At 28.1% G+C, this 16,698-nt stretch overlaps 1 protein-coding gene across 14 annotated transcripts in view; it reads left to right on the top strand.

Moving 5' to 3' along the window:
- Positions 1 to 16,698, top strand: part of LOC111677536 (disintegrin and metalloproteinase domain-containing protein 23) — a 325,168-nt gene that overhangs the window by 54,940 nt on the left and 253,530 nt on the right. For all 14 annotated transcript variants that reach the window (XM_046946670.1, XM_046946671.1, XM_046946668.1 and 11 more), the window contains exon 2: positions 6,781 to 8,572. In XM_046946670.1, the coding sequence (XP_046802626.1) occupies positions 8,503 to 8,572 (70 nt within the window). In that variant the 5' untranslated portion in view covers positions 6,781 to 8,502. The remainder of the gene's footprint in view (positions 1 to 6,780; positions 8,573 to 16,698) is intronic.

Genomic DNA, 16,698 nt, shown 5'->3' with positions numbered 1-16,698 from the left:
ATGTTTTGAAATTTGTTAAGAGACTAGTTACGGGTGTAAATAAGGTTTAGAATAGTAACTTAAGGCTTTAAGTAAAAGATGATTTATGCCTTTGGAAAAAACCAAAGTATTTTAACAAATTTATTACTTATTAATATGCTTTTACTCATTATTATTTAAAACAAAAACTTTATTATTTTTTCCTTTATACCCCACAGATTTCTCGATCACTAAGTTAAACTACCAATAACATAGTTGTGTAATTTTTAATGGTTTGTTTTTTTTTAAACAATAATTAAAATTTGTATTCAAAAGAAATTCCATTGAAAAATTATTCACCATATTTATTTTAATTATTTTTCTATAAACTTTAAACATTTGTCAAAAACTAGACTATAAAGGAAAACAAATTTCTCTCTATATTAACTAACATATACATTTATTTGTGTTTGTATAAAAATAATAATTTGTTTGTCACCCTTTTATAACTAAAATACTCATATTTAATGTTAAACAAATGTCATTCCCATTCCTCCTACTACTCTTGTCACAATTTGTCACAAAATTTATTTAAACATGTTTTTTTTTTGTTTTCTCTGTTTAGTTTTATAAGTATTTGTCCTTTAGTTTTCATACTTAATATTAATTAATGTCTATTTTTCAAAATATACACACAGAAAACTATTAAATATAAAGAAAAACAAAAAAAAATTAAAAAAAGAAAAACTAACAATTATTGCTGCTGTTGCAGTTGTTTATGTTATGCAAACATAAATATTAGTTTTGTTTTATTTTGTTTCCATATTTCTTTTTTTGTCTTCATCCCATACTTTTATTTTAATGTAACTACACAATTTATTTCAAATATTGCTACTGCTGATGACGATGACAAACACAAAGACATAGAAAAATGTTTGTACAACTAAAGTTGTGGTTTTTGTTGTTGCAGCAGCAACCAACAAGAATATAAATTTAAATTATAACATTATAAATATGCTATGATTACTACTACAACTATTGCAATTTGCTGTGAATATGTTTGTTTATCTACGTACAACAAAATTGAGTTGACAAATTTATTCTGTTCAGATACATGTTAGTTTGTTGTCGTATATTTGGATTTTTAATAGCTGCACACAATTAACATAATTGATTAGATTGTTTGCTAACAACCAAAGTAATAAGCAGCTGCTGCAGCAAGAATATTTAGTTGCTACAGCAGTAACATCTTCCTCAGCCGAGGTAGCAGTTGTGCAAAATTCTGTTTACAAAATGACAAAAAACCTACTAGCTATTGTTCTCATAAATATTATAACTAGTTAGTTAGTATACTTTAAGCTAAATCAATATAGAAAATATTCTAACATCTATTAGTAAAGGGTGTAGCAAAATTTAAACAAGATTTAAGTTAAAGAAAACATTACTTTCGTTTAGAATCATAATATTTTTAAAAAAAAGGAAATGTTGGATATGATTTTAGTAAGAGTTGAAACACTTTTAAAAGATATACAACAATATTACGATACATATTTTAAATGTTGTGTCTGTGTATTTAGTTTTAAATATTGCTAATGTTTTATATTCATTATTAACATTTTCATTATAAACGTCAGATTTTAGTGCACAATGGGAGGATACTATTAAAATTGATAAAAGTTTTACACAATTATTACAAATCAAGACTAAGTCGTAGACTAGTCACACTTTGTTGTGGTTAATTTGTATATAAATTATTTTTTTAAGGCGTATGTTTAATATATAATTGTATACAATATAGTAACACTCATACGCTCTAGATCTCTCTCTAATGCTTTTTTTAGAAGCAAAAATTCTATTTATATTATTTTATGTTAATCTTTTTAAATTTCATTGCAATAAAAACTTTATCAAGAAACGTGCCACATGACGTATGAGTATTGTAAACAAATCATTTAGTAATCATACGCCTGCTATTTTTTAGAATTATATCTAAAACTCCCCAAATCAGTTTTATTTTATAACGAAAAAAATAAAACTCCTCAAATAATTCTTATTTTGTGACGGAAAAATAAAATTCTTTTTTTAAAAGTTTCATTACCATCCCTGAGAGAGCATTTCACGATAGCCAACCACTAACATGACTCCAGGGAATCTCATAACTTGATAACTTCTCAAATTGGTCTCAGCAGCGACAAAGTCAATGCATAATTGTTGCGGTTCTGGACCTATCCAAAGCTTTTGAGATTGTCAATCATTCCATGCTGATAAATTAATCTCGAACTTCTGTCTATATAACGATGTGACAAAGTCAATGCATAATTGTTGCGGTTCTGAACCTATCCAAAGCTTTTGATATTGTCGATCATTCCATGCTGCTAAATGAATCTCGTACTTCTGTCTATATAACGATGTGAAATGCTGGATTCACAACTATATCTATGGCGTTTGTTGAGTTTAGAGGCCGGAAGTTCAACTACTGCAAGATAAATGTTACTTGCCACAATGAGGAGTACTGTAAGCTATACTCTTCAATATTTATCTATCCTCGCTTCCTAAACTACCTCAAGGTTTCTCGTTGCTATCGTATGCAGATTATTTTAATCAACAGTGTCATTATTTACTTCATGTACCAAGAAAGTAAGGATGGAACTTAACATCTAAGTCAAAGGTAGACGTATCCCTAAGGTTCAGAACCTGAAAATCACTTTTCTTTGTACACCACCTACATAATCTATAAAGTGAAATCCTGAAATAAAGTCCCAAAAGTACGTTATCTTTGCGACGTATATGGCAATTAATTTTTACAACAAACTAAAAGTTGCTCATGTATTAAAATTATTCCTAAAATTGGCTTAAAACTTAATTTGTATTAAATAAAATGTATTTTTAATACGATTAAACTGAATAATGCAAACAATTGTTTCCAATTACAATTTCAATAGAATAAAATCAAAAGCCCACTGTTATCTAAGTAACAAGAAAAACATCAACATCATCATTATTGCTCTTATTATGTATGATTGTCATTATTATTATTATTATTGTTGCAGCCATTGAATGTGATTGGAATGACAAACATTTGCAACCGTTGATAATGATAATAATAATGATAACATTGTTGTTGTTGTTGTTACGGCAACTATAAATAGTCGGGTGAGATACTGGAATTTATTATTCTATGTAACAAGTCTTGAATAATGTTTGTTTAATAGACAAACACAAGCACACATAAATAAATTTATTATACAGCTAAAACAGAAAATATAGACTAAGACATTTTCATTATATAGAATTTTATTTTAATTTCTATACTAAATAAGGAAGTTAAAGAGCAGGAAGAAAAAGGAAGTAGATGAATGTAAAAAAATATATACAAATATATATTTAGTCTCTTGCTAAAATTTATCACACACTCAATGACAATGATGTTTTTTTTTTTTTTTTGTAGAGCAAAGAGAGCATTTAGGTAAGTATAGAGAGGCTGGAAAATATGGGTTTTTAATGTCTAATAGTGTTTTGTGTTTGTAGGTGTGTGCCTTTGTAGATTATTTTCAAAAATGATTGTTTAGACTTGACAGTGATTTTTCAACATTCAAACCCTAGAAAGCATATTTAATAGTTTAATTTCTTCGGTTTTTTTCGTTCTTTTCTTGAAAACATTTTCCTATATAAAAGTTTTCTAATTAATTTTATTTATCTGCTTGAAATTGTGTTATAAAATTGTTAAAAACATTTGACAAAAGTATTTTAGTTTTGAAAAGTGTATGTGATAGTGTGTGTTAAAAGATGTCATTAACATTTAAAAATGCTTGAAAATCTAATTAAATTTTTGTATTTACTTCCCTTTCCGGTTTTGTTTTAAAAGTGAGTTGCCAGCTTTAGAACTTTAAACCACATATGTTTGAATATTTCTGTGTGTTTAATACTAGTGTTAAAATCTTTTGAATAAGTAAAAAACTTAAAATTAATTTTTAAAATAAATTCTTACTTATTTATTTCATTTTAGTTTATTTTGAATTATATTTAGTAAAACTTTTTTAAATGACTAAGACTTGTTGTCTTCATATTCTGCTGCATGTTTCTTAGTTTGATTATGGTACAAAGTTTTATTCTTGTTTTTTTTTCATACTTTATCTCATATATATTTTATTTTTTAGTTTTATTAAAAAGTTTTTAAACATGTTTTGAGGTAAAAGAAAGAACACAAAATTGGAAAACTAACACCAGTTATAATAAATAGAAAATATTATACACCAAGTGATGACTGAAGTCCCTGATAGGTGTTAGTATTAAAATTTTATAAAGCTTTTTTTTGTTATTTGTTTAAAAACTAAATTTAAATGTCCAATTAATTGTTGAGAAAGTTTCTATATTGTTTTTTTCTGAAACCTTTAGGAATTTAATAGTTATTACAAAAAAATATGTTAATTTTAAGGGTTTAATTTAATTTAATTATAAACTTAGCTTAAATATACTTAAAATAAGTCTGATGTCCTTTTGATAAATTGAAAGACCAGTTAGTAATGATAGTTGTATGTTCTAAAAACTGCCAACACCCAGCCACTGTATTGACGGTTATGACATACATTCACACTTATCCATAACATATACCATTTCAACATCTCTTAACACCTACTAAAAAACTTTATATTCTCTACAAATTAAAAAAAATCTAAATGGACAATTTCTTTAAGTAACACAGACAATAATAAAATTTAAAATAAAATGTTCTACAACAAAGATTTCTTATATCTTTTTGTCAAAAAAACAAAACAAGATTTTAATTTGAAATTGACACTTCTAATATCATAAAAAAAATTTCATATTCTCTGGAGACTTAAAAAGGAAAAAAAATTCTTTAACCTAATATAGCAAAACACAAAAACTTGTGAAAAAAATTGGTAAATTTTCAACAGTCAACAAAATGTCAATTCAATTAATTGTTTAAGTGTCACAAAATGTAGGTGTTAAAAACTAAAATGTTTTAACTTCGTTTCATTTTCATTTCTTTATTTGGTATCCTAAGTTTTAAATTATTAAAAAATAGTAGGATAATCTGCTATGGTGTGACAGCTGTTATGAATGTGTTTAAATATATAGGTACGTGTGTCTGTGAAGATATCCATATGTATGTGTGTTATTGTTTAAGAAAATGTGAGAAAAAGTTTTTTTCAAATATGTTCTCCTTTTTTTAGACAAATAATTTCATTGCTCAATATTATCCTCTAAGTTTAAATTTGTGAAATTGTTTCACTATTTTGTAACACCTGCTACCATTTGGGGGTATTTAGATATTTTACAATTTGTAGAATTTTTTATACTAAATTATTGGTTTGAAATACATACTTAAGAGAAGATGAGGATATTTTGAACTAATTATGCGAAAACGACTATTAAAGTTAACAATGGTTTACTACATACTTTTTTAAATAAAAACAGGTTTTAATAATCATTTTCAACTTAAGGTCGTAAAGCTTGGAAAAGTTGTATACAGAGATCTCATTCAATTGTCACAGATCAGAACACAGACCTTCACATCCTGGTGAACCGGATGTGAAGATCTGTGTTCTGAAATTAAATTTTTAAACTTCTTCATTTTCACCATTGATGAATAGTACCCTTTATATGCTCATTGGAGGTGCTAGCCGATCTTGTACCAGTCTTTTTTAACGACTGAACTTAAGTTTTTCCTAGCTTTTAGTTCTGGCCAACTTCAGATCTAGTTCGCTAATGGTTCCTTTCTGAGATTCCTTAAGAGAAGCAGCCGGAGGTTTCCTTTCCCTCTTTGAACCTGGAAACGACGTCTTGTTAGCTCCAACCGAGGCCCTTAACGCTTCGGTAAGCTGGAAGCACACAATCTTTCTTCTTACCACAAGAAGTTGATATTGTACTCTCTACACACTAACGACGCCTAATAAGTATCTCTGCTACATCTTAGACAGAAAGGCAGGGGATTTATAGGTATCATTCAATGCCCAGTCTTCTTCTCGTGTAGAGCGAGTAGTTTGACGAACAAGATTGGCAACTTTTGCAACAAATATTCTTCAGAATTTAAACATATCTGAACGGCACAATATTCTCTAAAGAAATCCTTCCACAGCCTTAGAATGTCGTCCACTTTACAATCTTTATACATACGTAGACTGGGCAACTAACTCCCAACAGCGGCCTACTCTGAAGCTCTGAGGACCCATTATCAACTTATTTATTAATGCGCTAATTTGTTTAACAGACCTTCGGCACTGCTACCATCCACCTTAACATCGAACTCTTATCAATTAGGAGAGAAATTTTAGTTATAAAATCCTTTAAATCCAAAACCATCCACGAGTAGAAGAAAAAGGAGAACAATAAGCTGAAATAGGTTACTAATGACAAAATCGGCGTCAAAAAAACTATTTTTTTGTAAATATAATCGGTATATTTATGATGGTATTATATAGGTGCTGGATGAAATCAAAAATCAAAACTTTCCACTTAAAATACTAAATAAAACTTTTTACCCTGTTTGTATCCTTTTGTATTTTTAACAAAGGACCGATAGGACTGGATCAATTATTAATCTAATAATTATCTGCCATCAGAATTTTCGAGCAGAATTTCTCTGTACTTATTAAAGTAATATTTTTTATTTATTCTAGCATTAAAATTTTTTTGTTTCCTAGGAATCTTAAAAACTTGCCAAAAAAATATTCCTTTGACTTCAATAATTTTTCTCCTTCCATATTGTCGTCAATATGTTGTAAACAACTAATACCTAAGAATTTAATAGAAAACTTAACTAAATAAGAATTTTTTCTTTATATTTTGTTCTCTTTACAGATTTACTTTAAAACGTTGACAATGATGCTGGGAATGATGTGGCACGTAGTGATGAAACAAAATTTAAAAGTTTCTACAACTATTTACTTTTAAAACAAAAGAATAAAAAAAATTACACATAAACAAACTCACCCTCTCTTAGAGTTTTAAAAACCTGCCATACAATTTTACAACTAACTACTACTTACTTCCACAACCACTAATGTTAACACACTCAAACAGACGGAAAGGAAAATAAGTATTCACCCCTAAAGCCTTAAAGCATAAGTTCGCGCTATTACACTCATACCAATAACTAAAGCTAATGCTACAACTTCAACTACTACTACTACTACTACTACATAAAGGAAACTACCACAGAAGCATAGCAAGCAGCTCAAGAAGCTAAAAAAAAAGTGTAAAGAAAAAAGTGAAAAAATACAAAACGTTTTATGTTTATGATAGAGAGTCATAAGTATTTGTCAGCGTGTGTTGATGTGTATGTGTCTAAGACTGTGAGTTTTATATTGTGATTGAATGACAGAGTGTTGTGTGTTATAGAGGAAAGGAAACGAAAATAAAAAAACAACAAAAACTTATGGCGCCGTTAAGCAAATAAAAAATGCAACTCTGTATATTACACATACACTCATCGATTGCTCCTGCTGTTGTGGTTGTTCGACGTTCTGTTCTTGCTATTGTTGTTTTTTCTGATTATTGTAGTCGAGCTATATAGAGTGATTGTTAGAAAGATGTTGACGACAATGACACTGATAAAGGTACTGTTGTTGTTGGTGGTTACAAGTGATTAAATAATTTGACTCTCTATCAAAGTGTTTTCTTCTATGTGTGCGTTTGAAATTATCCTAAAGAGACGTGAGCTTATTATTATAAAATATAACAACTATTAAGAGACAAAAAAAACTATTAAAATTATGAACAAATATTTAAACTTATGGCCACTTGTATAAAAATGTTAGTGTATTGTGTCAATTTTCAGACAATGCACTTTAAAAACACAAATAACCATTTAGCTGCTCAACTTTTAAAAACATAATAATATTTGAAAATTTCTTCTTAAGAATATAAAAAAATAAATCTTTAAGGCTGCAGCAATACCTTAAATAAAAGTTTTTTTTTAATAGCAAGAAATTAAAAGAAGAAAAAGTAACGCATCTAAAAAAATAACAAAAAACCCACCCCTTTCATTAAAATAGCACTTAGTTTTAAAATTTATAACAAACAAAAAATAATTTAACACTCTACTACTAATACTGCTACAATTACTACTACTACTACTACTTCTACGACTAAAAATAAAATTCAACTACTTGCAACAGGACTCTATAATAAAATAAAATATCATTATTTCAACAAGAGAAAAACAACAACTAATAAAAAAAAACGTTTGTTGTTAGTGTCTGCTTCCAAAAACCAAAACGTGTTCAAAACAAAAAAAATAAAAAATCATCACACCTACTTAGGCAACGGAACTGAAAACCAAGAAAATTAACAACCAACTAACAAAAATAAAATTTAAATTCCATCATTACAAATACAACCACCAAAGTATTAAACAAAAAAATCTAAAAATAAATTTATTACCAAACTGTGCAAAAGTGTTTCATCAAAATTCATATAGTGAAATAAATATAAAATAATTCAAATCAAATCGTTTTATACATTGCTCTCTATTGTTGTTGTTATTGTTTGTTGGAGCTGTGTTATAAATTCAACGTCGCAATGCAAATAACTGTCCCTTTTAGGGCTCTGGTGATTGCCCATTTATTCTACTGTGTAGCACCAGCTGGAGGTAAGTACAATAAATAAATTTTCTTCTTTAGTTTTGTTCTTTTTTTGTGTGTGTGTGTTGAACTTCTTCTCAAAAATATATAAATTTCAAAACGAATTGTATGTTAGTGTTGCATGGGTGGGGGTTTGTCGACCAAAATAACTTGATATTTTAATTTATTGATAGCAATTATTGTTGTTTTTCTTGTAGTCCATTTAATACCCTACAATCTGCTGCAGTCTATAGCTAATGAAATTGTAATAATAAAAATTTGTTTTTTAGTAAGGGGGAATGAGATTTAAACATTTGTTTAGCTTAATTGTTTTGGTGTAAACAAAATATTTTAACAATTAAAAAATACTGAACTTAAACTTTAGTCTATGATGTGATAATACAGCTGTTGAGAGTGCAATTAGTTATACATAAGAAGTGTTTGTAAAAGAATTTTGAAAAATAAAAAAAAAATATTTTTTAATATTGTATAAAGGAGTGTTCCAAGGAATAGGTTTTTAAGGAATTTCTTGTAGAAATTGAAGAATTTTTTTTTTGGAAATTAGTTTGTTCCATTTCAAAATTTTCTAAATTATATTGAATTTTATATGCACTCTATAATGCACTAAAAGCAGTTTTGCGGACCAGTAACACTTAAAATAACAGAATATTTCGAAAAGATTACAGAACTTTTTTTTAAAAAATTGCAACGAAATCAAAATTTTTATTCAGTTTTAGAACTGAGGGCCTTTTAAAAAATACACGTTGGAGAATTAGTTAGTTAGTTAGTTAGTTAGTTAGGAGACTTCTCCAAAATCATAAAAAATATTTTCCAAGAGATGTTAGAAGACTTTTGGACTTAAACAACCTGCTAAAGACTAGCCCATCACACTTGCCGCGAACGCAATTCATTCCTTCGAAACAAGAATTCCGCGAAAAGCGTCCAGAATATGTGGAAGGCATAAAAGCTTAATATTCCATTACGATTCCAATCAGCTTCAAGTTTCAATACCTGAACAAAACTAGTAAGAGAAATAGCACCTCCTTATTTACAGAATCCTCATATTTCTAGAAAGATTGAAGAACATTATTCTTTACAAATTAAAAAAAAAATCCCACATTTCCACTCCAATCATTTTTTTATAATCAATCATATTGTAAAAACAATATTGATATAAATTAAGACCTAAATATTTTACAATAACTGCTCATCCACTATTAAATATTTTTTATTACCGCTTGCAAGTATTTTAAAAATTTAACTCCATTTTTAAAAAGAATAAAAAAACAATCCAAAGTTATATGGCAGAGGTTGTCTTTTTCAATATATTTACTTTTTCAGTATTGATTTATTATCGAATACTCTTACCTCTACACTCATATAGTATGTCTATAGCGATACCAAGAATAAAACTTCTCCTTACTTTTCTGCTATACAGCCCCACACACACACACAAATACATAAACATTCTTAAACAATGCATATACATTTAAACAAACTACAACAGTTTATAGATGACACAATTTATTGTAGTGTTTTAGCCTTTAAATAAATGTTGCTGAAGCACCTTTTCATATGCGAGAGAGTTTAATGGCATATTTTATGCTCACATGAAGTAAAATAAAAAACAGAAGCTATAGATGTTTAAAAAGAAGAAAAAAAAATTTTACTTAATATTTATTTTCAATATGTATGCATGTAGCAAAGGTGCTGTCTAGTGCTGCTTGCTACTCCATACAAACTGCTTTTGCTTCTGCTTTTAGGTTATAAATTTATTTCTGTTCTATGTTGCACTATCAGCTGTATTTAACATCAGGTTACGTGTTATTTTTTGCTTCTTCGTTGTATATATAGTGATCATAATATTTAAGTACATACAAACACACATGCTGATATAGAATGATTTCCAGCAGATTTTCGTGTGAATGTATCCTACTGGTTTTGCTCGATTTTATATTTTTATAATTCAAAGGATATAGATAATATAGTTTTAGTAAAACTAAATAGTAATGCATAACCAAGAAATCTAAGTGAAAGTTCTTCTCACAGCTTTATATCAATGAGAGGTATTTTAAATCATCCGTATTATATTTCTGGGTTATCATTTGTATTTGCTTTTTTTATGTTTGTACCCTACACCACTTTAGTGGATTTGTGCTAGTAACACATTGAAATCAATTTCTGAATTAAGCTTTGTCAGTCCGTCTATCCGTCCATGTAACTATAGGTCGTAATTTTCAATATAATTTCATGAAATTTGATAAAAATGTTTCTATTTGCCCAAGAACTAAATATATTGAAAATAGTTAATAACTGTTCATATATTATATACAATTCACTGGTGTAGAACTTCATATGGTCGGCCAGGCATGACTATACATTCATACTGGTTTTTATCTGACAGTAGCTACTACTACATTTAAGTTTATGCTTATTTTTTTATTTTTATAACTTATGGATTTATTAAAATTTGAAATCAATATAGGTTTTATTAAACAAAGAACAAATAATAAAACATAATTGTAAAAATCTACTCTTTTCGAAACCAACCTCAAGATATTATCCTTTTTGGCATAAAATATCATGAAATTTAAAAAAGTCTTAGATTTCTTTGAAAACAACCATCTACTGTATCTGTGAAATCTAAGTTAACGGTCTTTATCAAGAAAAAATTACAAAAAATCTTGAGATACCAGAATTCTGTTTACTTGAAAGACTTAAAGATTTTGTTGTTCATTTAAAATTTTCCACTATTTAAATGTTATATTTTAAAGTTACAAAAATATATAACAACTCTTAGCACCTTAGTTTTCCTGTTTTTACAAAGAGAGAAAAATACACATGTGTTTCTTTCAGTTTATGGAGTTAGTTTTTCTTTTTTTTTTCATCAAATGTTTGCTCTACATACCTTTTTTATTATTTAATTTTTCATTTTAACAGAAAAAACAAAAAAAAAAATACATATATTTTTTCTTCATAACTTGCAACAAAATGTAAATTCCATTTAACGTCCTTCGTGGCATAAACATGAAGAAGATTCACATACTTTCAAACTTGTGTGTGTGTTTGTATAAGTACATGCTGTACAGCATAGAATGCATCATAAATATAGAGAATATGCAATTAAATACATGCATAAATATGCACATATATTTACATAAATGCCTTTACACTAAAAGAAAAATACCGTTAAAATTTCAATTAAGGAAGAAAAAAACCAAATATATCTCTTTAGAAACAGTGTTAAAAATTGGAAAATTTCTGATTAATATGTAAAACTATTCTTCTAAACTTTTTGTACAGTTTTAAGTGTTCGCCAACAAAATATTAGCGTCTTTGGTTAGAAATGTCCTTGCAAATTAGCAATAGCAATATATGTTTGATTTTTAACAAAGCTTGTGTTTGCATAATAAAATTTTTAAAATGTAATAAGGCAGCAATATATATTGCCCAGCTACTGTTGCATTTCATCTTAATTTATACATTGTGAAATTCCACTACTTTTATTAACGACACCTGTACGTATGCGTGTTAAGGAGTTATTGATAATAAACATATTAAGTATACGTCTAACACATAAAAAATTGACTACATATTTTTAAAAGTTTTGTGAATTTGAACTCGATTTTGTAGGTTCATAGGTAAAATCCTTTTAGAGTAAATCAAAATTCCGATCACGGTTTCGCAAAAGAGGCATCAAGGCCCTAACTCTTAAAGAGACTTTGGCCAAAACGGGAAGACATGATTCTTCAAGTGAAGCCTCAAATTCCAATAACATACATGTCCTTACTTTACGCTTTTCAAACGTAAAGCATATGAAGCTTGAAAAAGAAGAAAGTAGAATTACTTTAAGCGTGCTTTGTAGTAAAATATTCTGCGCTTTTGTGCTTGTAACTTGCAGTATACAACTACATATATTGATATATATGAAGAAACGTAGAACGCATGGTATAAGACCTCAGTTTTAAAGAAATTTGAATAACACTTTTTCTCGCAGTATAAATTCAAGCATTATTTGAAAAAAAAAAAAAAAAAAAAAACTGACAACATATCATCATTTCCATCAAACTGCCAACAAGCAAAGCAGAATATACTCATATATGTATATGTATATACTTGTTCATCTCCATTGAAACCTATATGCACACACGCAGGGAAAGGAATATTCAAAAACAACCTTAAGGCAGCTGATGTAACAACCAAAAGCAACAGTGCATAATCTAGCATGTATGCAAACAGACGCTCCCTCACAGACACAGACAAACAGAACACCCGGCTTAACTACTAAAACACAGGGTTTATATAAATATCTACATATGTATGCATGTATATGTGTGCAAGTTATGGACACATATGCATTTATGCACGTTTGCTGCATATTCTAGAAGTGGGTGTTTTTGTGTAAGTTTAAACATTTTTTTTTTCATGATGCAACATAAAATTGATGAAAAGGCAAGTGTTGGTACGGTTGTCATCACGAACCAAAAAAAAAATGTCCACGAGCTAGTTTAGTTTTTCCTCTCTTTATGGTTTTTGTTATTCTTAGCAGAAATAAAAAAGTTTAAAACTAAAATGCTCTATGTATATGTATATAAATGGGTGTATATATATATGCACTAATATATCAAAGAAATATACCAAACGCTAACAATGATTAAAAGAAGACAAAAAAATTTAAAATTATATGTCTGTCAGTCTATTTGTTTGCCAGTAAATATATGAATTCATCACACATTCGTTAAAGTATGAAAAAAAAACAAACCTGACAACTGTCTGAAATTCTATGGTATTTCATAATGTCTTTTGTTGATGTGTTAAAAAGTCTATGCGAGCCATAAAATGGGTATTTGTGTCAGCCCAGTTAGCAAGTCATATTCTGACAGTCATATAGCTTAAAAAATATATAAATGCGAACACAGGATTCTTAAATGGTTGGTTAGAAGCCAGCAAATATGCAGACTTATACTTATATGTAAGCTTTTATAAAATTGCATAATATACGTATATATTGAACGAAACGTGTTCCACAAATTATCAACTAGTACTCATATGTATATGTTGAAGAACGAGGGTTGCGAATAAAATATTTATAAGCTGCATACATTAATATATAATTTTAAAAACTGAAATATTAATATTATTATACCCATCGTAATAATTGCAGTATCATCAGCATTTAACACCATTCACTTTTAGCATCAAATATGACATTTGTCTTAAGTCAGCAAAAGGAACAAAAAAAAACTGATAATGAGAATAATGTTGAAATAAAAATGAAAAGTTACTTGTGAACATTAAGTTTATTGTAGTGAAAACATAAATATATTATAAAATTTAAAAGTTCATAATAATGATCCTCCTACATGTGAATATTTGTCCAATGTCAGTCCGTCATATGTACTAGAAGAAATCATCGGCGATGTTGTCTTTTCTATATAGGCACTTTCCTTTTGTTTTCTATCGTAATTTACACAGAAAGAAGGACGCATATAGCTAGAACATAAAAGATAGCAGAATTTGAATGGATCTAAGTATTATTAATCAAAACATTGGATCCAATCGGTCAGAGAACAAATTTTTATACCCTACACCACTATAGTGGGGAGGGTGTTATGCATTTGTGCTGACATACACGGCCTAAAATCACTTTCTGAGTAAATTTAGCTAAGTCGGTCTTTCGGTTCGTCCTTCTATCTGTATGTTCATGTCGCAATTTTCAAGACAATTTAATAATATTTGGCATATTTTTTTCAAAGACGAACGTTATTGAAAATGGTTAAAATCAATCCATTACTTCGCCTAGCTCCATAGGGTGTCATATAGTTGGCCATGCTTGTCTATATATCCATATTTACTTACATTATTTACTTGCTGTTTATGCCTGCTAAGAGCTAAGTTAGTCGGCATCCTTAAAAAGCAAAGATATATAAATGGAAAACCAATTAATTTAAGACTTTTCGATTTAAATCTAAATAAAATCAATGTTATACTTTACTTTTTTCATCTGACATTTATGGGTTAAATCGCTGAGCAAACTTGTTTTAATGTCAGACGACACTCCAGTGTTTGTTATCAAAGCACGTTCGTTATTCTATTTTATATTTTTTGGTTGTTGTCTCTAGTTTTTTTTTTCCTCGTCCAAAATATTTATTTTTTTTTTATTTTGTCACATTTGAGGAATACGACCAGGATTTGTTAGACGATCACATGCAGTAACATCTTCACATATTTAGCTACAACCATAAAACCATAATACAACGAAGCAAGACATACAAACATAATCATGTAAACCAATATAACGACCCAGTAGTTTTGCAAAGGCTTTAGGAGAATGATTACATAAAGTAATTGACTTTATGGTCAATTACAATTATGTAATTGGAAAACTTTCAATTACAGTTATGTAATTGTAAACTTTCAAAAAATAACTAGTAATTATAAGCTAAATGCTTGATTGAAAGCAACTGTAATTTACAAATACATCAAAAGTAATTGTAATTGCAATTGAAAATTTAATCATTACCCCCAAAGACCCATGTAAAGAAAATGGCAAACATCACTTCTATTACATTTAATTTTATTGTTTAATTTCAAAATTAATGTAATATTACACAAAATAATCTACTGCAGAGCAAACAAAGTTATAGGACAACATGTTATGAGAGGAAATTCTACGTTTTTAAATCAAACACCCCAAGCTGCCGGGAACATTCAAACATGCATTAGAGTGCTAAGCGACATTTACAACCACAACTACGACGCCTGACTATCACACACGCTGACGATGTCATGTACTTTTGAAATATTTTTTCTAGATTGTAAAATCTCATTCGTGCTATAAAAATATTTTTATTACTGTTTCGTTCCTCCATCAGACAATCTTTCCACCCTTTGTGGACATAACAGTTTTTAAAACAATAGAGAGAGAGTTTCGTACATACATATGTAAGTATTTTAATACATAATTTCGTTTAAGATTTTTTGGGGACATAATAAAGAAACTTGTATTTAAACGAAATTTATTTAGTACAATGTGTAAGTAAAGAAGCATATCAAGGCCGAGTTAGTTTAATTTTATAAATGTCCTATTTGCAATTTCCTACATAACTTTTGTTTTTGTAGGGCCGTAGAATTTTTTGTAGACCTAACCAAAATTAAAAGATTTTTAAGTAGACCTAACGTCGATACTTTTTCAAGTATTGTCTAGTTTTTACAAAACATGACCTTAAATAATTGTCACTCAAGATCGTTACTGCTTATTATTCATTGATTTTTGTCCTTGGATATACACTGAAAATAATCCAAACTCAGGAGCTCTTAAATAAAAATTTAAAATTTAATTATTACACATTACATATTGGTAATAAAGTGAGAATGCCAGTTGTCACTTAAGTGTCCCTAAGTAAACTATAGAAGGGATATTCAAAATTTTTCTTTACCGTATTTGGAATGAATGCAATAAATGTGATCTTTTGTAGACAATTACCAATGAAGCAGGATAAATATTTGAATAAGATCATTTGACTTTCATACTACAGGGTCACTGTTATTACAGAAAACAACTAAAACTTCCAATATAAATTTCTGCTCTTTTTGAGATTATAAATTTTTTATAAGTATTACATATGTATGAGAGTATATTCAACAATAACGACAAAAATAATAACAACATCATCAAAAAAAATACTATATGGCCTGATTAACTTTTATTTTTATTTATTTATTTATTTATTTTTTTTTTTCTATAACTTAATAAATTTATACAAAACTTTGAATATGAATAATAAATGTTTTTGTTAAAAAAATATAGTTTTTTTTCTACAAATTGTTGTTTGTTGCTTAGTATTTATACATGATGCTGAAAAACTTTTGTTTTCATTACTAGTTGTCGCTTTTTTATCCTTCAAAAAAAGGTCAACTAAAAAAGTTCCTTGTTTTTGGAAGTTTCTTAGCTTGATATTCTTCATCTTTCTTAAAATAATTATGACTATTCAAAAGTTGAATATCCCCTACTTTTGAAAATATTAAAAGTTCTAGCAAACATTTTTAGACTAGACTATAGACTAGACTATAGACTAGACTATAGAGTAGACTATAGACTAGACTATAGACTAGACTATAGAGTAGACTATAGACTAGACTATAGACTAGACTA

The sequence above is a fragment of the Lucilia cuprina genome, chromosome 3 (assembly GCF_022045245.1).
Source record: "Lucilia cuprina isolate Lc7/37 chromosome 3, ASM2204524v1, whole genome shotgun sequence".
Classification (NCBI taxonomy): Eukaryota; Metazoa; Arthropoda; class Insecta; order Diptera; family Calliphoridae; genus Lucilia; species Lucilia cuprina.
Note: the sequence above shows the minus strand (reverse complement) of the source record. Positions and strands in the feature narration are given on the sequence as shown.